This window comes from Sorex fumeus, unplaced genomic scaffold, assembly GCF_029834395.1.
Source record: "Sorex fumeus unplaced genomic scaffold, SorFum_2.1 ptg000061l, whole genome shotgun sequence".
Classification (NCBI taxonomy): Eukaryota; Metazoa; Chordata; class Mammalia; order Eulipotyphla; family Soricidae; genus Sorex; species Sorex fumeus.
In genome coordinates, this window is record NW_026606118.1 from 40,596,289 (window position 1) to 40,624,126 (window position 27,838).

Consider the following 27,838-nt stretch of genomic DNA (forward strand, 5'->3'; position numbering starts at 1 on the left):
AAGATAAAAATATGTTGGGAAATTTCTGATACGGAGGACAACAAAAAAATGCCTGCGGAATGAAACTACTGTGGAGTGTAAACTAGGTACTCGGTATTCTGACCTCACTTGAGTAAAGGCAGGTAGGGCTTGGGGGAGTACCCAAACACATCATCATTCAGCAGCATTCTCTGGCTGAAACCTTCAAGAGACAGCAGCCACTGCTAAAATCTCATAAATCAATTCACTTGTCTAGTTCTTGAGGAACTAGCTGTGGGGCTGATCTATACAGAAAGCAAGCAAGCTAAATACAATAAAATACCAACAGATGGTGTGTGGGTGAAAAGGTTGAGGAAGTGAAACATTAGTAGCCTTGAAAGGAAGAGTAAGTAAATATGTCAAAATGAATATGCCTTTGGTAAAGAAAAATGAAGAACATAAAGTTCTATGAGATCACTTTTTAAATTTCTAAGAGTAACCATAATATATATGAATAACACAAAAATGTGAATTGCCTATTTATACTATGAAGGGGCTGGACTTTAATATTTTGTCCCTTTTTGTTTTTTTGACTATGCAAGTACATTTTAAAATAAAATTAGGATAATTTTGTACATATAGTTAGGAATAATTTTAAAAAAACAACTCTACTGTCAGATTTGCCTTACATTTTCTCAAAGGCCTCCTTGATATTCATATATGGTTATCTGATAGACAGGGTTCCAAGTAGTTTACATGAATTAACTTATCTAATTCTCAATACTATGTAGGAGGATTGCTATTATTACCTTCCAGATGAGAATACTGAAGAGAAATTAACCTGGTAAATTCACACAGCTGATTTATGGAAAAGGAGAACTCCAAGGCAAGTATTTGGTTCCAGCATTTCTAAATCTTAGCTCTTCTCCATGCTTATCTCCCAGAGACAATGCAATTGTCACTGGATTCAGCCCTATCACTAATTTCTTTCTGAGTTTATAATCTCTGGTGCCAACGGGGCATTATGAGCTACAATGGTCTCTTCCTAAGAAAAATCATCATTCCTTATCATCTGTGAAGGGAATCTGACCGAACCTCAACTTTATGAGGGATTTTTAAATAAAATTATAATCTGCATTTCTTCGATGCAATGAAACAGACCTCATTTTTTTTTTGCCCTGGCCATTTCTAAGTTTCTATTTTGTGAAGCCCATTCTTCCTATATGCTGAAGTCGGTGTACCCCAATCCAATTCATATGTTAAAAACCTAATGCCCAAGGTGAGAGTATTAGGTAGAAACTCTGGGGGATGATTATATCAAGAAGGCATGAAATTAATACCCTCATAAAAAGGTCACAGAGAGAGCCCTAGCCCCGTTCACCACATGTGGGTCCAATAAGAAGTTGGCTACGATCCAAGCTAGGATTGCTAACAAGTGGGAACTAACAGAGAAATGCACCTGAGGTAATTAACTCAGCTGGAGAGCTGAGGGCTCAGCAGTACATAACTGGGACCACAGGACTGAGCAGCCCTCCCCGAAGTCCAGCATTATACTGTATGGCTGGGGCTTTATGTTCCCTCCGGCTAGAATTTACTGCAGAATTCATTTTGCACCACCACTACAGATGCCCTCAATTCCTGGTATCAACTTGTATGGGGAAACAAAGCAGTAAATCTGCCACCCACTCCATGAGGTCAGAATTACAGAAGGAAAATGAAAGATCTTACAGGAGTCGTCTCATAAATTTTTCCGATTCATGGCCTGTCTGGTAAGTGATCGGAATTATCCACCAGGCAGAGAATTCCACATGAACAGTGATGAACAAACACCATTAAATTCTCACAGTCAGAATCCTCTGTTACTTGGTAGATGGCAACCGCTGTATGCTAAACAGTGCAATAAAACCAAGGACCTCGTACACCTCTGACTGCTAGGACTGAAACAGTCTTCATTCACAGGATAGGATGGCCCCTCTCTCTAAATTGCTCGTATCATCTATTGGGGTTAATGCTCACTTTCAATCCTTTAAGAGTGACCTTTACTCCTATTAGATCCTGAAATTTTAGTGACATCCTACTTGGAGGCTTTTTTCTCCTGTTGAGTATGGAATACAAAGGTAAATCCAAGATCAGAGGCATAAGAGAAACTATCCCAGATGAAGACCACAATTATTGTTACTTTTAATGAATGTTAAAACAATGTTTGAGAAAGGATTAGCTAAAATAATGTTACAATAAACAGGTATTCTACAAGGTGGGGTGGGTGAATGGTGGTAGAAAAGGAATGAAAAGTCTAACAGAATTCCAAACATATCACATATCTGATACATGTGGTTCAAGCTTATAATCTTATTTTACCTATTCTGGATGGCTAAAATCGGTTTTTACTAGAACGGTATTTTTATAATTGCTATACATAACCTGTTTTCAGTCTGGATGCCTACTGAGACACTACACTCATGTTAAAGGCTCTGTCTTATAGAATTTCAACTACGAATGGCCCCTTAATGACACCAGAACTGATGTGACTTGCTATAAAGAAAAATAGAACTGTGTTCTAAGGAGGGACAGTCTGGAGAAAAACAAAATCATAAGCACCGTGTTTATAGGAATAGCCATTTTTGTAGTACTAAAAATCTATATTTAAGCACTGAATTCTGGTATAGGCATTTAGATTCTTGGAGTCCATAAACAAGCACATGTATGAAAAATTATGTGTAGTGTGTGGTAAGACTCTGAACTTGATTTTTAAACTATGAGTGAGGGAAAAGGAGAGTTAGCTATGAACAATTCTGGGTTAATACCTGACGCGAAGGGTCAGAATTGCTGAGGTTCTCAGAATTCAAGAGATCCCAAGTCCTATGTCTTGTTCACATTCTTATTTTTAGAATGGAAATCTTTAGAAAGGTTGAAAAAGCAGACTTAGAAGGAAGACTGGCTGAGATGTGGAGAAGTGTAATGCAAAGAAAAGCTAAAAAGCAGGCAAGATTCCAAAGCACCGAAGAAGATAAAAAAGATAATAGAGAAATATATAGGAGATAAAATGATCAGGTTGACTTAAAGTATCACTGGGGATTCTCGGGTAATGGGTATCACTAGCCTAGAGAGAGAAAACAGATGAGTATGAATGTGTTCATTGTATACCTATTTATACATTTTGAACCACATGAAGGTATTATGTATTTTAATAAAGAGCTAAGACATGGGAATTATCAAAACAAGATGTCGCTATATAAAAACCTACCCAGATTTCTCCCCCAAACTCTTTGTTTCAAGCTGCACCTTTGAATTTAAATTATATTTTATCCCAAGGGCTCCTGCATTGAGTTCTTGACTTATTCTTGAAATGGTAAAGGTAAAGGTAAAGGCCCTCCCGTTGATCGTCGATTTGCTCGAGCGGGCCCAGTAACATCTCCATTGGAGACTTCTTGAAATGAATTTTAATTTATGTTGCTTTGTAATAAACATGCCAAATATACTTGGTCTTGAGTATGTATACACATATGCACGCACACATACATACATATACATGCACATATATGCATACACACATACAATACATGATTCCATTTTAACCAACTTCATAGGTGGTTCTCCAAACACCTGCATAAATAAATAATCTGAAAAAGGGAGTGCAAACTTTTCAAACAAATCACTTATTAAAAAGGTCAAATGTAAGGATGTGTGGTTAGTATTAGGATAGCAGAGGCTAGCATTTGACAAAATATGGTTTTTTTTTTATGGGCTATGAAACCAAGCTCCCGGAAGAGAACAAGGCAGAGTCTCCTGCCCCCGTGCCTGGCTGTTCTCACCGGGGCCCTTTGGAGGAGGGCAGGTTGAGTTTCCCTCTCCACCTCGAGCAGAGCCCTGACAGCTGAAGACCTCCTGAACCCAGCCAAAGTCATGCTGAGACCACTCTCCACATGCTTGGACAAAGAACTGGCAGAGGAACCCAGGCGTATGGGACCCGGGGCTGAGATCTCCAAGCCTGCTTGGTTTGGGACTGGGCGTCCTCCACCCAGCAACCCCACCTTCCAGTAGCTAGACAGTTACACCGATCAACTGCCGTGTAACCCATCAACGGCCATCCAGAGACTATAAAACCAAGTTCCCGGAAGCGTGCGGCCGCATTTGCAGCCCCACGACCTCTTATTCTCTAGTTCTCACTCTCAGAGAACCCAGCAGGCTACTTAGAGTATTATACCCGCCTATATGCCTGACTGGGAACACCTGTAAAGGTGATTAGAGGCTGCCCCAAAAGCCTCCATCTGTCTTGGAAAGCCTGGCAAGCTACCAAGAGTATCCCACCCACATGGCGGAGCCTGACAAGCTACCTGTGGTGTACTCGATATGTCAAAAACAGTAACAATGAAGGGTCCTCATTCCCTTGACCCTGAAGGAGCCCCCAATATGTCATCGGGCTACACTTGCACGTGACAGGAAGGAATGGAGACGTTACTGAGCCCACGCGAGCGAATTGAAGAATAATGGGGTGATAGTGATAGTGACAGTGATGGTTTTTATTACATGGAATAAATCCCTTATTAAAGCTAACATAGCATATAAAGCAAGTATTCTAAAGATATGGATTTAAATGAAATCCTTTTACCAACTTCAGTGATAAAAGAGCATACATTTAACTGTTTAAAAAAGCAAAACAAAGCTGAAAAACTATGTAACATTGTTTTCCATCTGACAATAAAATAAGTGCAAATACTACATTTCTAATAGTTGTTCAAAATACAACCAATTAATCTTGTAATCAATCTGAACCGTGTCCAGAGATCAATTCTGTACATGCTCTTCAAAATTCATTTTGTTTTATGCTTCATACTTTGCCTTGTTCCATAAGACATGTGAGTTAACTTAAAATAAACTCAGTAAAATGGAAATATATAATTAGGTCAGAATCAAAAGAAAACAAATTAGAACAGAGGTTTAAGACACAAGGAAATGTCACCAGAGAACTATGGGACGAGCTCAAGAGGATCACTGTAAGAATCATCTGAGTCCCTGAGAACCAGGAAGGCAAATTTGTTGAAGAACCCATAGTTAAAGAAATCACAGTTAAGAATGCCCCAGAGTTGAGGAACAGCCAACCAAATTTAAAGATGCCAAAAGGGTCCCAGAGATAATAGACTTATCTAGGAAAACTCCAAGACATACTGTGCTCAGAATGACAAAACCCAAAGACAGAGAAAGAGTATTGAGAACAGCAAGACAAAAAAGGAACTTATATACAGAGGAAAGTCTATAGGATTCAAAGAAGACCCATCAAATGAGACTCTATGAGCCAGAGAGAATGGAGGGATAGAGTACAAAACCCACAATGAAATAAACACCTCACAAAGGATATTCTACCCAGCTAGATTATCATTCAGATTTGAAGGAATGATACAGAGCTTCATGGACAGGTAACAGCTGAGGGAATTCATAGCCTTGAAACCAATTTTTCCAGAAGGTTAAAGGAGTTTCTTTAAAGGACAGGACAACGTCCCAACATGAGGTATTGGGTATGACACTCACTTATGGCATTTGCAGCTGTTCTCTACTAGACTAAGAACAGTATATTTACTCCTATCTACTTACTCCTGTTGAAGAATTTTATACATTTTCAGTTCAGTAACAAATTAACATATCATTTATACTGAATGTTCTGTCTAATAAGGTTTTTTACATTCATAGATTTTTATTATAAGCTTTTACTTATTAATGTAGACACTTAAGCTGTAGCTATATTTTCTAATATGATGCCAATATTCCTTCTTACATAAAATACAATTTATATTTTTTAGGCCTATTTAGATTTTCTCCTTTAAGTTTTCTTCGCTCTTGCTAAATTTTTTTATTTGCAGGATTTACCTATTTCATGTAAACTTTAAAATGTATTAGCACAGAATTACTCATATTAGTTACTTGAATCTATATGCGTCTAAAATAGACTTAATTTTTGAAAATATTATACTATTAACATACCACTGATATATAATTCTGAGAAACTTCAGGTATTAGATCTTTTCATCTTTATGTAGGTGTCACCACCTACACACACACATACACACACACACTGTATATCCCATATGTGGAATAAAAAAGAAACATAGGGCTAGAGCGATAGCACAGCGGGTAGGGTGTTTGCTTTGCATGTGGCCAACATGGCTGACCCGAGTTCGATTCATCTGCTCCTCTCGGAGAGCCTGGCAAGCTACCGAGAGTATCTCGCCCGAATGGCAAAGCCTGGCAAGCTACCTGTGACGTATTTGATATGCCAAACACAGTAACAAGTGTCACAGTAGAGACATTACTGGGCCCACTCAAGCAAATCGATGAACAATGGGAGGACAGTGACAGTAAAGGAACAACAATTGGTCAAAGTCATTGGAACTGAAGATTCTGCCTATTCTGATCTTACATTCAAAGGACAAGGAGGTGTTGGGAGGAGGGTGTGGGTTTTCTGATGATAGGTGTAATTATGTATAAATACTGAGAAGATGTATACATAAAAAGTGTGACTAACGAATTGTAAATCCCAGGACTTCAATAAAAGTTTTTTTAAAAAAAAAAACAACAGGAAATGTTAGAACATCAATTGTCATAGATTTTTATAAGCGTATTAAAATTGAGTTGCAAATTTGACTATACTTTCTAGATGGCAATCATAAAATGAAATATAATCATTTATTTGACTGTAGTTCTGTCCATGCAAATAAAGACCAGCTTCTTTGTTAAAGGAAGTAAAGCTTCTCTTGGACATCTTGAGTTCATCTTGAATTGTTATTGCATGAATTTTCAAACAGGAGCTGTAGAATTTCCAAATAGGACCATGATCCTAATCAGCTCTCAACTAACCTAACAATAGGTTTCTGATGACTATGCTTCTTAATAGAATCCCTCAAGGCAAGCACAAGGGAGAGGGGTCAAATATGCAAAACAAATAATGATGTTTCTGAAGATATGGTTAGACTCTTGACCTACAGCCTACAATTGGAGGGGTCTGGGAGGATGTGGGGGCTGGGGGGTTCTTTTAATTAAGCCTCTGCAAACATGACTACTCAATCTTTTATCAAAATTATGAGCAGTCAATCCATAGCCTCTGGCATGTACAAATACAAGGGCAGTCTACTCAACTGTTAAGAGAAGATTTGTACACAAGAGTTCTTCTCCAATCCCTACTATTTGAAATTCAAGGTCATACTAATTTTCTTTTAGGGCCCTTTTCTTCACCAATTTTGGCTGCAACATCTCTATGAGGGGATTCCTAATGGACATAAACAACAAAAATTATGGGTTTGAATTTAAAAAGTACAGTAAACATTCAGTGAGAAAAGATAGAAGTGTCAGGAACAAAACCTGAGTTATGGAACTCAAAGAGTTAATTCAGGTCTTCTAAGCTGCATTCCAGATGGGCACACAAATGAGGACCCCATTGAGTCATGCAATCACAGAGGCATGGCCCATTTGGATACCAGACACAAACAGGAAAAAGCTTTTTCCCCCTTCTGAGATTGGAAATCAGCATTAATTTGAATTATTTTGAAACTAAGAGTGCCCCCCCCACAGTGCTCAACTTCCTGTGTGTGAAATGAACAAATGTTTATCATCTGATACAAAGAAAAATAATATTGCTTGGGGCTGGAGCGGGTGTATAGCACTTGCCTTACCCGCAGCTGATGATTCTGATCATCAGCTTCCCATATGGTCCTCCATGCACTGCCAGGAATGATTCCTGAGTGCTGCCAGGAGTAAGTCCCGAGCATTGCTGAATGTGGCCCCAAAGCAACAAAAAATACTGCAGAAGCCAAAGCAACAGTAAAGGGGCTTGTGTTGCAAGTGGTAGATCTGGGTTCCATCCCCAAGCAAAGCATACCTTCCCCTAAGCATCACCAGGAGTAATCCCTGATTGCAGAGCCAGGAGTAATCTTATTGAGGATGACTGAGTGTGGCCCAGAAACAAACATAAAAATAAAAGTACAGTTTACTGTAACCTTGGGGGTTCTTTTAGGAGCTTTAAAATGAACGAAAAAGAATATCAATTATGTGCAAAATTATAAATGTCCTTAATTACAAATGAAGGTGGGTAAAATTTAGCAATTTCACTGGGAAATGTGTTTTAATAAATCTGACATTTTTTAAAAAAGTTTTCTCCCACTGTCAGCTCCCTTAGTTTTACTACTTTGAATTACAAGTGCTCATTCCTTAGACCTTGGGCTGACCCCGGTTCAAATCCCAGCACCAAAAATGGTCCTCAAGCACCACCCGGGGGTTATCCCAGAGCACAGAGCAGGAGTGAGCCCTGAGCATGGTTGCGTGTGGCCCAGCCTCTGTGCCACTCACCTTCCCTGAAAAAAAGCATTCATTCCTAACCCAAAGAGGTTAGGAAAACATTTTAATAAATGAGAATCATACATTTGTGAGAAAAAGTCTTTTGTATTATACGTAGTAAAGGCAGTGAAAAAAATGGACAGAGAAAGAAAGAAAGAAAGAAAGAAAGAAAGAAAGAAATAGGTGGACCACTCAGATAACTGGTCAACAGAACAAAACAAAAACAAAACAAAACAAAAAACTAAAGAGGGGCCACAGTACAGGGGACAGTATAGCAGTTAGGACAGTAGATTTTACTATGGATTGAACCCTGGCACAGTCCCTGAACATCAATGCATGCAGGTCTGGAGGTCCCAGAAAACAACAGGCCGGAGCATCACTGAATCCTCAGACTCCTGTAGTGGAGGGGCTTCTGAAATGACCTGTTGGGGCAATAGGATCTTCTAAGCACAGCCTGTGGGCACCCACCCACCTTCCCCCTGGCCTAAAAAATAAAATTGAAAAGAGTCTTATGCTTATTCCTAAAACCCACATGAAAGCAAAATCAAAATAAGAAAATATCACAGTGAAAAAATAAAATGAAATGTCACACTATCCTTGCTATTTTTCAAGATGACATACAATTCACAAGCAGGAAAGAACTAAGCCTTACAATCCCAACTTTGCAAGTTCTCCAACTGGGAAACTGGCACACACTTGTATGTTTGAGGAAACACCATACAGTTGAAAAAGTGATTCTGTGCCAGGTCCTTAGACTCATTTAGGAATAAGAAACTTCTTAGTACTTAATTTTTTAACTTTTACCTGGAATGAAACTCATTAAAATAGAACAACTGCAACAACTCAATTCTAAAACAAGTTAACATGTCACTTATTAACCAAATCACCTTAAGCTCTGGAGTAACTCTGAATCTTCCTTTTTAACCTGAATTGTACTTTAAAAAACACTGTGTCTGAGTTTAAGATATGTTTGATGACCAAGGAGACTGGAAAACTTACCATCTTAGCCATGAAATAAACTATAAGGAGTTGGAAATAACTGCCTCGTTTAATAATACCTAGGTCCTAACTGAGGGAGAGCATTTGGTCCTAACATGTCAAAATTCAAAATTGTTTTAAAATAGCTAAATGTGGCTATTTAAACTAAGAATTGATTTTTTAATACAATTAAACCGCCAACAGCCACAGAATAAGCCCCTGCAAATTCAAAATTGTTGCTTTACATAAGGCTTGGAACTGTTCATTCAACAAATAACTAATGAGCAAGAGATGGTTGGCAGGATTTAACATCCTCAAGACGAAAACGCTGCCCTCCCGCAACTTCCATTACTCACCTTCCAGAGATCTAAACCTTAACACATCAACAAAACTCTGCAGACCTCTTTCAACTTTGCAAGACTCTAAAAGCTTAGCGCTTGGTATAAAACAAAGGGAGGCGAGGCGGGGGGCGGGTGTGCGTGTGTGTGTGTGTGGGGGGGGGGGTCGCCGTGCCAAGTGGTCGGCTCAAGCTCTGCTGCCTGAACTTTACACTCGACGTCCAGAAGCACATTCAAAAAACCAGTTTCTCGAAAACACACGACCAGAGCACCTTTTTGGAACTTAAAGCCGCGCACTCGGCTGCCTCTGCTGGCCGACTCCGTGCATCCTTCCAGCAGATTCTCAACTCCCGACACCTGTATCAAACTTGCCACGCGTGCCCCTCCACCGAAAGTGGCTCCTAGCGTGAATACCCCGCCTCCCTGGCGTCTCCCAAACCCTGGCGTCTCACAGTGCCTTCTCCAAACGGCCCTAAACGTGGAGACTGGAAGAGACACAATCGTCGATAGTTTCATTTCAGCCCGCTCAGAAAGACACAACAATCGCCAGCGACTACAACAAGCCACTGAAAATAACGCTTTGCTTGGTGACAAGTGGGGCTCAGACGGGAAGATCGAAGTCTGCTAATCCAGCCCGGTGGGGTGGAAGGGAGCGAGGAGGGAATACAATAACATATTCCTAGCTGAAATGCTGGAAATGCAACGGTACCCCGTTCCCCTCCCCACCCCGCCCCGCCCCGCCCCGCACCCGGGCGGATACAGTCCCCGGCCCACCTGTCCTCCCCGCCCCCGCCCGCACGCGCATCCCACCCCGGCCAGGGGCTGGGCGGAGAAGGGTCCGGTTCTCCTGCGCTACGGTTGCAGAAGTGGTAGCCAGGTTAAAGCGGGGTTTGGGGGGCGGGGGTGGGGGGCTGCGCCCGGAGTCTCTTGCGGGAGGCAAGTTCGGCTGGCCCCGGCCCCAGCCCCGGGGCCAAGTCCCCAGCGGCAGCATCTGCTGCAGGCGACCGCGAGGGCAAGTCCCCGCCTCACCCACCTACCTACAGGGCGGGGGCGCCCGCTCTTCGGGTCTGGGAGAAGGGGGTCGGGCACACGCATTTCTGGGAGCGGTGGCCTCTGCTGCTCGGCGCGGGGGAGCGCATCCGCGAAGCGGGATGCTGGGGGTCGGGGTGAGCCCAGGAGGAGGAGGAGGCTGGAACACCACCGTCGCGCGGCCCCGGCGACCAGCGTCCGGCGCTGGTTAAGGCGGCCACCGGCGGGACTCTTCGGGCCTCTCTTCTCCCCCACGGCGGCAGCGTCTCGCCCACCCCGCAGCAGCCGCGCCCGCTTGGTCAGGGCATCCAAGCCGCCACACGATCGGCCGCCCCGGCCCGAGTGGGGAGCGGCGAGCGGCGCGACGCGGGTGCAGACGCCCGCCTCTAGCTCCGCCCGGCCCGCGCCGCCACGCTCCGCGCCCCTCGGTCGCGGCGGGGGCCCCCGAGCTGGGCGGCGGTGCTCGGCGGCTCGGGCTGCAGCTGCAGCATCCTCCGCACTCGGGCGCCCCCCGGGGCAGGACACTCCCTCCACCCCCAGCGGTCGAGGCTCGGCCCCCGAGCCCGGCCCCGCGCGGCTCCGCCCCCGGAGAGCTGCGCGCGCGGCCTCCGTAGGGCCTGGGCCCAGGGTGACGCCTTCCGACGGCGGGCGGCGGGCCGGCCAGCTCCCCCCACGCCCCCCCCCCCCCCCCCCAGCACCGTGGCCTTACCTCCCCGGCGTCATACCCCCGCACGCGGCTCCCGGCGCCCACCCCTTTCGCGGCCCGGAAGGCTCGGAACGCAGAACTGGAGTTAAACCGTCCTCCCGAGCCGCCGAAAAGCCTGGGAGTTTCCTTCCTGCTCTGGGATCCCCGGCCCGCAGTCAGTTGAACCCTCTTGTCCTTTCGCGGCGTTGCATTTCGCAGACGGGCCCACCCTCTCCTCCCCCCCCCCCCCCCACCTCCACCTCCGGCTCCCGTCCCGGGTACAAGCATCCAGGGGCTGCCAAATTGCGATCATTACAGATCATTACAATGAGAATGTGGCGACCCGGCCCTCCTTGAGAAAGCCAGGCTGGGGAGGATTTGCATCTGTTGTGGGGGGGCCCTGCTTATTAGCTGTTCCTATCCCTTCGAAATCCTCACGGCCAGCAAGGCCAGGGTGACTCGGAGTATCTAGACTTGAGGTTTGCCCTTACACACAGAGAAACCCTCAAGCCCCGGCCTGCAGCTGGTCTGATAAGGTTGGTGTGCCAGAGGCCACGGGCGCGCACGCACAGACACAGGCACAGGAGCTAGCGGGCGCCTGGTTGCTGATTCGGCTTATGCTCTAACAGGCTCCAGCGAGGCAGGCTGGAGCAAGCCTTCAGCAGCAGTGGTTCTCGAATTTCGGTTGTAAGTGCTCAGGATACCAGCTTGCAAAATTGTGTGTGTGTGTGGTGGGGGGGGGGGGGGGGGGAACGGGGCATTTGCCCAATTCTGCCTCGAGGAGGTAGAAAAATTGGGTGGCAGATTTACGTCTTTTTGATTTGAAGGTGAAGAATTAGGGGTCTCTCTCTCTCTCTCTCTCTCTCTCTGTTGTGTTAGTTGGAAATTATTTTCAATGGGAAAGTGGGCTTTTAAAGTATGTTGAACCGAGGCCCAAACACTTCGGGTGCTCTCCTTGCACATGGCTGACCTGGTCCATCCTGCAAACCACATTTGGTCCCCCGAGCCCCAACAGACATGATCTCTGAGCACCACTGGGGGTGGCACAAAAGCCAACATATATATATATATTATATATACACACACATATATTTATCATTGTCACTGTCCTCCTGTTGTTCATCGATTTGCTCCAGCGGGCCCAGTTATGTCTCCATTTTGAGACTTGTTGTTACTGTGTTTGGCATATTGAATACGTCATGGGTAGCTTGCCAGACTTTGCCATGTGGGCGAGATACTCTCAGTAGCTTGCCGGGCTAGACTAATTTTGTTGAACCTGGTTTGGGATGTCCAGAGAAGCTGAGTTCCTGTCTCACTTCTTTGATGAGTGCTGTAAGGATTTTAGTAAGTAAAATAGTACACTGGCTATAGTACTGTAGCAGCTATAGTACAATGGCTGGTGCATATGTGTAGCATAGGCTCCATACCGGCACCATCTGGTCCCCACACATCCTGGCACAGGCCTGGATGTCCCATGTCCCCATCACTGCTATCTGTATAATCCCCTGCACCACAGAATCTGAGCATCACCACATTCTCAGTCCTTTGCATTGAATACTGGGGCAGTCTGGGGAGGCTCCACCATACTTCAACATAAGGTTAGTTCTTCAGAAAGGCAAGTAGATCTTCCGTAGCAATGCAAACTGTGAATTTTTAAAAACAGGTCCCTTGAATTGCAGTGCAGAAGCTGCACTGACTACAATCAAGAAACACTGACAAACAATAGTATTTATTATTCAAATTCAGAACATCTCAGTTACAGGAATGTATATGTGGGATGATTAGTGATAGCACAGAGTCGATAAGAACTTAGCAGTTCTTCTTTTGAGTTAGATTCCTTCCCCCCCCCCCCCCCCCCCCCGAGAGCCCAGCAAGCTACAGAGAGTATCTCACCCGTACGGCAAAGCCTGGCAAGCCACTTTGGAAGTATTTGATATGCCAAGAATGGTAACAACAAGTTTCACGATTTGTCGTGAGACGTTACTGGTGCCAGCTCGAGCAAATCGATGAACAACGGGAGTGCTACAGTGCTACATAGAAGTCTGTCATAGAACGTAATTTCTGTAAGAAATACCCATTGAATTGCCATTCTTTAGTGCTTACCATCCTTTGCCATCCGTATCCTCTTTTGTTTTATCTAGGTAGCTTGTTTTGTTCAGAAACAAATGAGCAAGGAGGCAGAAGGGAGATGGTTTGGTGCTGAGGCTCCTGCCTTGCAACGCTGAAACAGAACTTACCTGCCATAGCTGCTGCCCCCTGAATGTGCAGGCAGCGTCCTGCCAACTCTGCTGTTTTGAATCCAGATGCCAAAAGGGATTTCTGATTGCACCACACTCAGGTATGTGTGAGCATCAAGACTTCAGAGTGCAGAAGTCAGCAAGTACTAAAAGAGAGGGGGGATTGAAGGAGGGAGAGGGAGAGGAAGAGGGAAAGGAGAAGAGATGCAAGCATCATGGCCATGGCGTGATTCTCCTCCCCTCAAGGGAGACATTGTGGCACCAAAACTAAAGGAGTGTGCCTCCTTGGCAAACCCCAAAATTGCACAGGTGCTCTTTTAATCATTTCCATGATCGCTTGTCATAATAGTCCTCACAACAGAGAAAAGGGATGGTGTGTGTGTGTGTGTGTGTGTGTGTGTGTGTGTGTGTGTGTGTAGGGAATTAGTGATTTCTTAAGTTAGAAATGTATAACCAAGAATGTATTTTACTTTTTGTTTTGGGACTGCACCCAGCTGCAATGAGAGTGTACTCCTGGTCCTGTATGCAGGGATCATTCCTGAGGGGCTTAGTACAATATGGGGTGCCAGGGACCCAACCTACTGCATGCAAGACAAGTGCCCTAACCTGCTCCTGCTGCCAAACTATCTTTCCGATTTCCAAGTATGGATTTTAAAAGTAGTAACTGTCGATTATAAAATGAGAGCCTTTGAAAAACAATGCGTGTAACTTAAGGATCCTCTCCTATCTGCATGTACTCCTCCAGGACTACATGCTATATTTTGTGCTTGCACTGCAGTGAAAATCACAGTATAAGATTTCTATTCCATAGCTTGGGGATGGAGGTGACTTTCCTCCTTTAAGACTCTTTGTTTCAGTACCTCAGTATTTATTGATTCATCTAATTATTTATACGAAGAAATGAGAAGAAATTCAATCATTTCCTCATTCTTTAAATATGTCTGATTGCTTTAGTCATACATGGCCAGTTAAATTTAAATATAGTTGTTGTTGTTGAATTCCACTAGTCACATTTCAAGTACAGAAGAGCCACATGTGGCTCGTGAACACTCTCTTCTCTTTTGGATGGCATATAAAAATATTTTTTTACTGCAGAAAATGATTTTGAACAATATTGCTCTAAATAAAAGACAGAATCTAGTTATATTACATATTTTGAAAAATCTTAATATATTACAAATCAAAAATTGTTAGAATTTGTACTCTTAAGAATATGGAATCTAAGAATTTAGACTCTAGCTTCGGTGTACAATTCTATTATCTGCTGAGCTAGGAATAAATTACTTAACCTCAGCTGCTTTATCTATAAAAGGGGGATAATTATAGAACTTTAATCAATGAATTTTACAGGGAGGAAATAGGGATGAAATGAATTAATGGATGATGCTTAGGTTAAAATCTAGAAGATAGCCTTCAGAAACTTAATTGTTACTATAACAGATTACATGATTATAATATTTTTTTTAGATATTATAGATAGCATTGGTACCCTTCATGGTATCTCGCTATTAGAGGTTCTTGACAGATGATGCAATGAAGGGGAAAGGTGAGATAAAGGCAATGCTATCAATTTTATGGGTTTCCATTTAATATGAAAACTGATCTTCTTATTCCCTTTGAAAGTAGCAGTCACTATAGTGCCACTAAGCCCAAACTGTCCTCTTACTCCAGAACGAAGAACGCTGTGTGATGAGATTTTGGTATATTTGGAGAGAAGCAGCGCACCCTTAAGCTCTGGCTGACTCAGGTAAGTATTTTATAGCTTCTAGAAACATCACCAACAAAAGCAATTGATATCGTAAATGTCCATTTTCTTTTTTTTACATACTCCTCTAAAGATTATGTTAAAGTTAAGTATGGTTAGTGCATCTATTTTTAGACACAACACTGGTATTCTCTCACAGGACAAAAAGTACAGGAATATTGGTAAATTCTACTTTCATACTTTCCAAAAACAAAAGGCTCCTTGGATACACCATGAGCTCACAGTCATTGGAACAACGGAAACTGGAAGTTTTCTTGGTAACGGTACTTACAGCAGAGAGTTATATGTTGGGTTATGAGTTTGATCTACTAGCACTAAGTAAATTCATTTCTTATTTTTTATATTCCATTTATTTATTTGGGAAGGGGCTTGAGGAATGCTCCTTGCTCCTCTGTGCTTGGCACATGTGAGAGAAGTGTCTTAACCACTGTCCAGGGGAAGAAGAACTACAGAGCCACAAAGAACTCTCTGCCCCCCTAGAAGTCATTTTTTTCTTTTTTGGGTCACACCCAGTGATGCAGAGGTGTTACTCCTGGCTTTGAACTCAGGAATTACTCCTGCAGTGCTCGAGGGACCATATGGGATGCTGGGAATTGAACCTGGGTCAGCCATATGCAAGGCAAATGCCCTACTCACTGTACAGTCACTCCAGCCCTAAAGTTCATTCTTAAATGGTTGAACCAGGGGTGTGGTTCAGTGTTAGAATGCTTGCCTCACCTGTCTTGAATGCAGGGTTTTAACTCTGGCACTGCAAAACTAACAAAAATTAATACACTCATGAGCAACAGGTCCTTTTCCTAGCACAAAAACACCTTTCAAAACCAAACTTGGGCTAGTTAAGACGTGAGAGTCTTCAAGTATCTGATGGTGTCGGTTGGAGGTGCAAGAATATTATTCCACAGCTAGAGGCAGTGAAAGTTTGCTATTCAGTAGCGTTGAAAGCAAGCAGTGGCTCATTTTCACACCTGGGTCATTGATCCAGCATTTGAAAGATAGCACCTTGAGTCCTGAGAAGAATATACATAGGTTCAGTGTTCAAATATATGAACAGGTTCACATGTTTAAATATACATTGGTTCAAATATAGATACAGTGAGTCTCTTCATTTGTAATAAAATCTAAAGTCAAGGGCTGGAGAGATAGTACAGCAGATAAGCCCTTGCCTTTCTCATGGCTGACTGAGATTCGGTCCTGGGCACCCCATAAGGTCCCCTGAGCCCACCTAAAGTGATCCCTGAGAGGAGAGCCAGGAGTAAGCCCTGAGCTCCAATGGGTGTGGCCTCAAAACAGAACAAAAAAATCTAAAAACATGGTAAAAATGTCCTTGTCATTGGAAAAGAGCTTTGCAGAGTATATTGAGGAAATTCTGACATGAGTAGAAATGGATGTTGTCTAGACACCTTCAAGAAAATTTATGACTGATTATTTAGATGCAGTTGCTGAGAAGGTAATGACACTGCAAAAATAACAAAGAACTTACCCCTTTTTTAGCTCACAACTTACTTAAATATTTGCCTTTATACAATTTCTGCTCTTTTTTTTTTCTGTTGGAGACTCATCTATTGAATATCTTGAAACCTACTACATATTTTTCTCATAGCCCACAAACCTTAACTGGTTTAATGAAGATATTGATGCTAAGATGTAACTTAAGTTCTGAAATAAATTCGTAAAATAATAATTGCTAAAATGACATTAAGTGGCGGTGAGTTGTTTGGATTAGTGTGTGGAAGAAATTTCCAGTGTAATAAGCTTGAAACGGAGTTTTTTTTAAAATAAAATAATTATAGATTCACAAAAAGTTGCAGAAAATGTACAGGGAAATTCCCAACCTCACTTCTGCCACCCAGCTATTCTCCAGGGTGAGTTTTAAAAAAAAAGATTCCATTTTTGAATTACACTAGGTGCTACTTTGGGCTACTCCTGGCTCTATGCTTGAGACTTAGTGATGCTCAGCGGCCGTGTGATGCTGAGAATAGAACCCTGACTTCCTGCATGCAGAACATGTGCTCAGCACACTGAGATAATCTTTCTAGCCCATGGGCTAATATCTTGCTTAACTGCAGTGCAATATCCAAAGCCAGAAAACTGAGATTGGTCTAATCTTTAGAGACTAGTCAGATTCCACCAGTTACTCACGTCAGGGTAGGGATATTTTAAAATGCGATTTTATCATCTACACATGTTCTTGTACTGCCACTCGAAGGTACAGGACTATTTATCACTTCAAGGATCACACAACCCTGACCGTTTGAAGTCATGTGTATTCTGTAACTTAGCACGAGTCTAATGCTTGTCAATCACTAAACTTTCTCATGTCTATATGTTCTCAAAAGTGCGATGTAAATGGAATCATGCAGTGCATAGCCCTTCAAAGTGTTTTCCTGCTATCAAGTATAACTGTTGAGAACGATACAAGTTGTAATGCATATCAGTAATCTGCTTTTGTTAGTAAAATATCCCATGGTATGAATGTGCCAGTTTAGCCATTCATCCATTGAGGGACGTATTTTCTTCCAGTTTGGAGTTATTATAAGTAAAGCTGCTAAAAACACTTGTGGGCAGATTTTTTTGTGAACACAGATTCTCATCTCTCTGGGAAATGTGCCCACGAGTATAATTGCTGGGTCATATGGTAAGTGCATGTTTAGTTTTATAAGGAACTGCCAAAATATTTTTTCGAGAATGGCTGTGCCATATTATATTCCCATCAGCAAAGTGTATATAAGGGAAGATGTGTTTTAAATCATCTAAATGAACATACTAACTTCGAGCATAGTATATATTTCTTTTACTATCCACTGCTGTTCCACATAGTAATTTCTTGTTTACTTGCATTACACAGTCTAAGATTTAAAAGCAGGGATCTCTCTGTTCACTATGATGTCTTTGGTACCTAATACAGTGTCTGACGTTCCTTAGTTAAAAATAAAGTGGAAAAGAAAATTGTCAATAAACATAACTGACTTTTCGATTAAATTCCACGGTGTTTTATTCCAATATAGCAAGCTCTTTCAGATGTGTCCCTTATGAGTAAATTAACTTTTTTTTAAAAAAGAGTGTTAAAAGTTATATTGGCCAGTATAATAGTATTTTTTTTATAACAGCAAGACTGGAAATAATTTAAATGACCCAAATTGCTGGGATACATGGAACTACTTTAAATAAAATGTACACAATAGAATATCATGCAGTTATCAAAAGTTCACTGTCACTGTCCTCCCGTTGTTTATCGATTTGCTCGAGCGGGCCCAGTAACATTGTGAGACTTGTTACGGTGTTTGGCATATTGAATACGTTACGGGTAGCATGTCAGGCTTTGCTGTGTATCATAATATTAAAAATTGAAAATTAAACCACCTTCAAAAGATATTAATAGAAAGTATAAAAAGTTTTAAATGGATATTTCTACATGAAAGTGTTAATTATTCTTAATCTACAGAGTAAAGGGTATGCCCGGAACATTTTGTGCCAGGAAGTGAAGAGCTGCTCAGAAATGTACAGGAGTACCTTTGAAACATAGGAATATTTACACACTTGTGTTTACAGTGTTACCTCAATAAAATAATTTTAAACACGGGAGCCAGCCAGTAGCCTGGCTACTTTGGGAAGATTTAAATGAATAGTGCAACCGATTCTAGCAACAAATATATTTCTATAGCAAGAGATATCACACATTAAATAAAAGCACAAAACAAAAAAAAGAACGAAACCAGACCTTTTTTTAGCTTGAACACACCATTTTATTGCCTAATTTTGCCTTTCATCGTTTTTATTTATTTAAATTTTTTATTAGTGAGACACCATGAGGTACAGTTGTAGACTTGCAAATTTTTGTGCTTGGGTTTCAATTATACAATGATCAAATACCCATCCCTCCACCAGTGCCCATTTCCCACCACCACGGATGCCAGTATCCCTTCCACTCCCCATCCCCCACATCCCACCCTGCCTCTGTGGCAGGGCATTCCCTTTTGTTCTCTCTCTCTCTTTTTGGGTGTTGTGGTTTGCAAAAGAGGCAATCATGCTTGGTCTATAGTCTACTTTCAGCATGTTTCTCCCATCCTTGGAGGATCCTCCCAACACCCTTTATTTGGTGCTCCCTTCTCTATCTGAGCTCCCTTTTCCCTTAGCATGTGTGGCTGGCCTCCAAGCCATGGAGCAAAATTCCTGGTACTAATCTCGGCCATTCTTGGGTGTTAGTCTCCTGTTTTGTTACTTTATGTTCCCTAGATGAATGCAATCTTTCTATGTCTATCCCTCTCTGACTCATTTCGCTTAACATGATACTTTCCATGTAGTACCATTTGTATGTAAATTTCATGACTTCATCTTTTCTAACAGCTGTGTAGTACTCCATTGTGTAAATGTACCAAACTGTCTTTAACCCAGACTGAGATTTTTAAATTAATAAAGAATAGAGAGGAAGGAAAGGAAATTTCTTTAAATGAATGTTAGACTATATCCCCATTTTTGTAATTGCTATAAGTAATAATCGTTCAGGCAAGCAACATCAGTCGATGCTAAAACCATTGGGTTAAAGTTTGCTGAGGAATAGGAAAAAGCTATGTAAACTAAAAAAGTATCACTTAATGGATATCTTTTTCTCTTTTCTCTTTTATAATTACATGTGTAAAAGATAAACTGACAGTAGTGAAATAGGGCAGATAACTATATCATAAAATGAAACTTTAAGTTTCCTGTTGATTTTTTTTTTTTTTGGCTTGCCGGGCACTTAGTTGGCATACCTGGGAACGATGCCAAAAGTAGTATCGCGCTCAGTGGTCTGCTCGGACACGCGGGACCGGGAAGAATATGATGACGGCGAGAAGCCCCTCCACGTCTACTACTGCCTGTGCGGCCAGATGGTCTTGGTGCTGGATTGTCAGTTGGAGAAACTGCCCATGAGGCCCCGGGATCGGTCGCGGGTGATTGATGGGGTGAAGCACGCGCACAAGTTCTGCAACACGGAGGACGAGGAGACCACGTACCTGCGCCGGCCCGAGGGCATCGAGCGGCAGTACCGGAAGAAGTGTGCCAAGTGCGGCCTGCCACTCTTCTACCAGGCGCAGCCCAAGAACGCCGCCGTGACCTTCATCGTGGACGGGGCGCTCGTCAAGTTCGGCCAGGGCTTCGGGAAGACCAACATCTACACGCAGAAGCAGGAGCCGCCCAAGAAGGTGATGATGACCAGGCGGACCAAAGACATGGGCAAGTTCAGCTCGGTGACCGTGTCTACCATCGACGAAGAGGAGGAGGAGATCGAGGCCCGGGAAGTGGCCGACTCTTACGCACAGAACGCCAAAGTGATTGAGAAGCAGCTGGAGCGCAAAGGCATGAGCAAGAAGCGTTTGCAAGAGCTGGCCGAATTGGAGGCCAAGAAGGCCAAAATGAAGGGGACGCTGATTGACAACCAGTTCAAGTGAGCGAGACCTTGCTCCGAGCTGGTTGGAAGCATTTCCGGCAGGAGGGGGGGAAACTGTTGTTTGATTTTTATTTCCTCTTTTTTTTTTTAAAAAAAAAATTGTTATTTTCCTGTCTCCACGGACCTGTCCTCCTATTTATGCCCCAGCAGAAGGCTCTGTGGGGCTTTCCAGTGATGCATTGTACATGCAGTAGTTCCCGTGAGACCACCTGATCTGCTTTTAGAGTTGAGCTTTTCAAAGCATTTCTGTATATGTTTGTTTGCTTTGCGTTTTGTTGGATTCCTGTGACGTAAGTTCTTTAAACTGTTTAGATACTTTGAATATATTGATTCTGGAGTGCCAGTTCTTTAAAATGCCAGAATAAATATGTAAACATGGAAAAAGAGTAGTTTCCTGTTGCTATTAAAAAATTACCATAAATTTATGTTTTAAAATAACATAATTTTTTTTATTTTAGCTTTGTAATCCAGAATTTAGGATGTATCTAAAAGTCTGGACAGCGCTGGTTACTTTCTAGAGTTTCTACACAAGAATTCTCTCTGTTTTTTTTCCCCACTTCTAAAGATCCCCTTGCAAAAGCTGGGGTTTTCTGTCTTCCTTCAATCACATCATGTGACCTAACCTTTTACAATCCTCCACTTCTAAGTAGCTTTGTGATGATGTGGCGCCCACCTGGAAAATCCAAGATAATCTCCATCACAAATCCTTAATAATCATATCTGCTATGTAAAGTAGCATTCTCATATTCATAGGAAAAGACAGATACATCTTCGTTGGGGGCATTTTTCTGCCCACTATGTTTGCTATTAAAATAATGCAATACATGAACATTTGTATGCTTTTTGATGTAATGCACTGAAAAGACATTACTTAAGACAGTTTTCCTGTCCAAAAACACTTCTTTTTACTTGTTTAGGATTTGGGACCACATGCAGCACTTCAGGTTTACTCCTAGCTCTAAGCTCAGGGAGTGTCCCTAGAGACCTCAGGGCACCCTGTGGGGTGCTGGGGATCAAACCCAGGTCTAGCAACTTGCAAGGCTAACACCTTACTCCCTGTACTATCTCTCTTGCCCCACCTGCCAGATAATTAGAAAACTTTTCCAGATTAAATGGGAAAAAAACCTACAAAAATAGATATAACTAAAGGTGACATACAATATCTGAATGGATCCTGGATAAAAAAGAAAAAAATATAAAAGTTGTTATGGAAAGGACATACAGGTGACCAAATAGTATATGAAAAAGTGCTCACTATCTTTTAGTAAAAGCAGAGACACGCAAACTGAAACAAGATGTCACTTCACATTCGTGAGAATGACATTCATCAAAATCCTGGAAACACCACGTATTGGTGGTAAGGTGACATAAAAGAACCTACATTTACAGTTGATGGGAATGTAATCTAGTCCAGCTCCTGTGGAAAACAATACAGAGATTTCTCAAAAAATATTAATGAGGCTGGACAGATAGAACAGCAGGTAAGATGCTTGCCTTGTACACGGCTGACCCAACTTTTATTCCCAGCACCCCAGAATGAGCCCCAGCAGGAATGGTCCCTGAATACAGACCTCAGAGTAAGCCATGAGCACCACCAGCTGTGTCCCTAAAACAAAAAAGTAATTATGGACCCTGCATTTAACCAGGCTGTCAAACTTCTAGGTATCTACCCACCAAAAATCATTAATTCAAAAAGATACATGTACAGTTATGTTCACTGCAGATCCTACTATAATAACCAAGATATGGAAACAACCCAAATGTCCAAAATCAGATGAATGAATAAAAAATTGTGGCATATAAGCACTCCAGTATACTGTGCAGCCACAAGAAAAAATAAAGTTGCTGTTTGTGGCAACTTGGATGGAAGGGGAGAGTATCATGCTGAGAGAAATAAGCCAGAAGCAGAAGGACAAATGAAGGATGATCTGCCATTTGTTACACAGAGAAACAAATCAAGAGTCTAAACAGTATCAACTAATTTGAACACAGGATTCCCGATTCGAGAGTGCCAGATTTGGGGGAAGGAGATAAGAGGGGAATGAAAAACTTGAATGAAAATAACACTGTAAAATAGGTGGTGGGTCTGGAGCACATGGTGGTTTTTAGGGAGGTAACGGTGTGTACCCAACCATAACTGTCATTAGGCAAATAATAGGGGTGGGTGGGAGGGCAGGACCAGAGGTTTGCATAGGGGCAGGGAATGAGTAGAGGGTGATAGACATATGTGTTAGTGGTGTGCAGTGACTTTGTACATCAATATCATAAACTTCATCCTTATTACTGAAATTATAATAAAATTTTATAAGGTATAAGCACAAGGAAAAATTTGATTATTAACTATAATAATATTGAATTAAATTTTCTAAATATGACCATTTTATTTTTGTTCTTAGGAAATATATGGTAAAGACAATGCTTTATGTAATATATTTGAAACTACCCTTAGCTGATTCATAATAAGTAGGAAAATCAAAAAGAGAAAGCAATATTGCAGAATATTAACAATTAGTGAATCTAGATAAGTATTGTGAAATAATAATAATAATAATAATACAAGGGCCGAAGAGAGTACAGCAGGTAAGGTTGTTTGCCTTGCTTGTAGCAAGGGAGACCTGGGTTGGGTCCCTGGCACAATGTGTCATTTCCCAGAGTCTGCCAGGAGTGATCCCTGACTGCTGAGCCTGGAGTTAAGCCCTGAGCATGACTGGCACTACTGGCACTATTGGCACTACTGGGTGTGGCCCCCAAACAAAACAACAAAAACAACAACAACAACATAATAATAATAATAATGCAAATCACAGTTACAATTATAAATGTTCGAATAGTGCACAGGACTTGACTTGCACAGGACCAACCCAGGTTGGATCCCTTGAGCACGGCCTGTAGTGATTTCTGAGCACACAGTCACATTTCAATCCCATGATGTTGGTTTCTAAATTGGAACAGCTCTGATGCATGGTCTACAATATTCACTTCCTCTACTCACAATTTTCTGTAGTAATGGAATAATTCAGAATAAGTGTTTGAGTAAAACACATAGCTATGAGCTTGTGCACACAAAAAATATTTCAAAGGCTAAACTTACTAACATTTAAACTAAAATTATTTATAAATATATCTAGTTTATATTTTATTCAGAACTAAACAGTTTAAGCCTCAGCTTTGCCAGTTCCCATCTGAGAAGTAAAATTACCTATTGAATCCCATTTCCTAAGATTCCTTGGGATAGGAAGACCTAATTAAAAAAAAAACTGAATAGAATGATTTATAATTCGGGGGAGGGGGAGTGACCTTTTAAACACTTATTATTTTTAATAAACCCTTTCCTCTGCTGGCTGCATAATAGTAAATACATGTTAGATACATTTTAGATACATTTTTATCAATACTGTAAACTCCATCTCAGATGCTGAAAAAAAGAAAAAATAATCTAAAACACAGCTTTGTCTAAATTCTACGGTAGTAGATGATCGTTGTAATTCACAGTGGCGCCGGATGTTATAAATTCATTACACATTTATATCCGTTTTACTTAAGCCTCCTTCCGTCTTGCAGCGAGCGTCTGCGAGTTACATTTATTCTTCAATAATGGTTGGCACTTAAAAGCAACATGCAATTTGCCTTCTGCTCGCATTTTAGGCAAGTTTCTGAATAGAGGCTGGACTGCACGGTTTCTTTGGTAAATTGTATTTCCTGACTGTGTCTGGTGCATAATATATCAAACAGGTAAAACAATTGCCTAGATGATAACATAGCTTGAAAAAGGTGACGATAATAGAAACTCAATGGGTTTGAATATTTTAAATCCCAGGGCAGATCCCTGGATAGGTTACTTTCAGTTTCGTCTGGCTCCCACGAAGTAATCCTCAAGATTTATATAAAATCGAATCCAATTAAGGCCACGAGGCTCTTCTCCACTCACATCCAGAGATTAAACGCTTTGTGCCAGCCCTACAACGAGAAAAGCTCTCCTCTGGTAACAAGCTTTTCGTTAGAGTTAGTTAAATATCTAGAGGAACTTAACAGCTTCATGAGAGGGAAAAACAGAGAGAGACAAGTTAAATTAGAAGATTAATAAAAAGCTGAGAATGCCAGCTGTAAGTTTGGGTAGCGTTAACATTTATGTATAGATATTTACATGCTGTATAATCAAAACTTCAGACCATTTAGAACGAAATTTCAGGACGGCTTTGCCATTTGGCACTTAGAACACGGGATTTGGAGACTCCAGAATTTTTCTTTTTTGCTTTTATCTTTTGCAAGGCTCAGCAGAGCTGTTGAAAGAGCTTTACGACTTTGTGCACCGGGCTCGGAAACCGCGATCTGGAGGCGGAGCGCAGTAGGTGGAGCTTAGAAACAATAATCTTGTTTTCTACTGGTTGAGAATCACGTGGAGAACTTACAAAGAACCAAATACATTCTAGAGAACCTTGCTTCTAAGCTCCCTGGTGGTCTAGTGGTTAGGATTCGGCGCTCTCACCGCCGCGGCCCGGGTTCGATTCCCGGTCAGGGAAAGCGACTTTTTCCTTCTCGATGCAACGTCAGAACACGGAATTGATCAATTTATTTTTTTCAAAACGATTCTTTCTGATTAAAACATAAAGTCACTTCGCGGAGATTTTAATGCTTTTTGAAAATTTCTATTTTTTTTAATGTAGGAGTACTGCTATTTATTCAGCCACTGATTAGCTGATTGAATTGGGCATGAACTCCACCTTACTTTTTTTTTTTTCGTAATTTTATTTATTTATTTATTTTTTCTTCTTATATTTAGAAAAATTCTATTTCTTAACTGTATGTTATTTAATTAAACATTTAAAACACGCCTACCTATTTACAGAAAATGTTATTTACCATCAAATACAACATAACTATTCCTAATTCTAAAGTACTAGCATATTTGTCTAAAAGCTTATTAAAGCCACTGATAAAATTTGCATTTTCCAGTTGCAGAAGATAATTTGTGTAGGTACATGAGCAGTAACTTTAAGCCTTTGACTAATCTTTGTGTTACTAATTAAAAAGCAAAAATAATTTTTGGATGGTTAATGTGCATAACTCTCAGAGTCAATTTCTGTATGTTCAGATTGTGTGCTTTGAAATTATTTGTGTATATTTGGGCTATTGTTATCCTGTTTTATGTGTTTTTATGAGACTCCATTATGAGTCTAAGATCTTTCTTGAGATACATTGTTACTTCTTTATCAAGTTGTTGTCTCATAGTTTTTCTTCATAACTCACTTAGATAATTATTTTATCTAAGATTTAAATTTTCTTTGAGAGTCACACAAATCTTGCAAATAATTTGAAGCTGGGGTGTGAGTTCACATTAAAAATACAGGCCCCTCGGAATGTACAATTAAGTGATACCTAGAATTTTTACATTCCACGAAAAGTAGGGATCTGGGAGTTTCCCAAAAGAAAATATGGAAAATTTGGAATCTAAGAGAAGAAAAAACTATTACATAGGTTTTAGAATAGTTTTTGATTGTGGACTTTCAAACAATTCAAAGTTTTTCCAATTTTTGAGCTGCTGTATTTTAAAGCTGAACTTTAAAAATAGGATAGAAGTAGAATAAGACTTGATGACAATTACAATGACTTTATTTTGCTTTCTTTTGGCTGCACTGACAGGTTTGGAAAAGGAAAATGATATTTACTAATGATACTAGAAATGTGTGAGGGTAGATGCCAGGGGATTGAAAAAAGGTGTGTTTCGGCTGTTTAAGGAATAAAGACAGGCATAGACTTGTTATTATTATTGCCATTAAAAAAATAATAGACACCATTCACTGATTATCTTTTTATGACTTAGGCACTTCAAATAATCATGGTAAGTGTTGAGGGGAGGGAAAAGGAAGTGAGCACTGCAATGAAAATAGCACTGTAGCACTGTCCTCCCGTTGTTCATCAATTTGCTTGAGCAGTCACCAGTAACATCTCATAACAAATTGTGGGACTTCTTACTGTTCTTGGCATATTGAATCAGTCGCAGGGAGCTTGTCAGTCTTGGCTGTGGGGCGAGATCCTCTCGGTAGCTTGCCGGGCTCTCAGAGAGGGGTGGAGGAATCGAACCCAGGTCAGCCGCATACAAGGCAAATGCCCTGCCCACAATAAAAAATTGTGGGCCTAAAAACTAGTTTCTAAGTTATTCTGAAGGCTGACAGCATGTAGAGAAGAGGGGAATCCACTGAGAAGAGAGAAGAAAGAATATTATCTAAGGGGATCCTGAAAGACCAAAATTTTGTATCTGCATTAAGGTTGGCTATGTCTGGGGGATCTAGAATAGCACCTGTGCTGAGGAACAGTGCAGGGTGGGTCCAACGATCTCTCTCCAAATTCTGATTTGGAGACACTTAATACAAACTAAGGATTGACAAAGGAAAGGCAAGAAGCCTTGGTATCTGGGGTTGGAGCAATAGTAACGTAGGTAGGGCATTTGCCTTTGCATGTGGCCGGCCCAGTTTCCATTCCTGGCACCTAATAAGGTCCCCTGAGTCCTCAAGGTGTGATCTCTGAGCTCAGAGCCAGGCAGGAGTAAGCCCTGGGAATCCCAAGGTGTTGCCCCCAAAACAAAAATTAGCAAACAAACAGAAGAAACCTTGGTGTGTGATAAATATTAAGGGTTAGGAGTAGGAACGAATTAGTAATGAGTACATAATTTGTATTCATTCTGGTTAGTAAAAGTGGAGTGGCATAGACAGTGGTTGAAAGGCGAAATAAAATGAAGAGACATGCTATGGTGAGTTTGATTCCTGCAGCAGAAGCGTAGCCAAATGGTTTGGAAGCACCGAGTATAACATTAATTGTTGAAAGTAGTGATTTTTGTTTAAAGTTTTGAGAAGACGGGGTTAGTTGAGAACTTTAAGAAGACTTGGTTCTGTTTAAAAGAAGAATCTAAGAATAAATGAAGGGAAGAATACAATATAGGAGACTTGAAAAATAAGTAGAAAAGAGATTGCAAAAGAATAGTAAGAGACAATGAACAGGTAAGAGAGATACAAGAAAGAAGTAGAAATGAGAATTGTTTAAAAAGGTGAAGAAGGGTCTGGAGTGATAGCACAGTGGGTAAGGCGTTTGCCTTGCATGTGGTCG

General features: G+C 41.3%; 2 protein-coding genes and 1 non-coding gene across 3 annotated transcripts in view; 2 read left to right on the top strand and 1 right to left on the bottom strand.

Annotated features, from left to right (window-relative positions):
• NCOA7 (nuclear receptor coactivator 7) overlaps positions 1-10,777 on the bottom strand; it is a 179,562-nt gene extending 168,785 nt beyond the window's left edge. Inside the window, exon 1 of the mRNA XM_056125866.1 lies at positions 10,634-10,777. The gene's annotated coding sequence lies outside the window, so the exon portion shown is untranslated. The remainder of the gene's footprint in view (positions 1-10,633) is intronic.
• A 4,500-nt stretch (positions 10,778-15,277) lies between these two features.
• LOC130034593 (STING ER exit protein-like) lies at positions 15,278-21,037 on the top strand. Its single transcript, XM_056126211.1, has 2 exons — positions 15,278-15,294; positions 20,052-21,037. The coding sequence occupies exon 2, from the start codon at positions 20,070-20,072 to the stop codon at positions 20,736-20,738; it is 669 nt and encodes a 222-aa protein (XP_055982186.1). The 5' UTR covers positions 15,278-15,294; positions 20,052-20,069; the 3' UTR covers positions 20,739-21,037.
• A 4,148-nt stretch (positions 21,038-25,185) lies between these two features.
• On the top strand, positions 25,186-25,257 carry TRNAE-CUC (transfer RNA glutamic acid (anticodon CUC)). The gene has a single exon. It is a non-coding gene; the product is annotated as a tRNA-Glu (tRNA).
• The last annotated feature ends 2,581 nt before the right edge of the window (positions 25,258-27,838 follow it).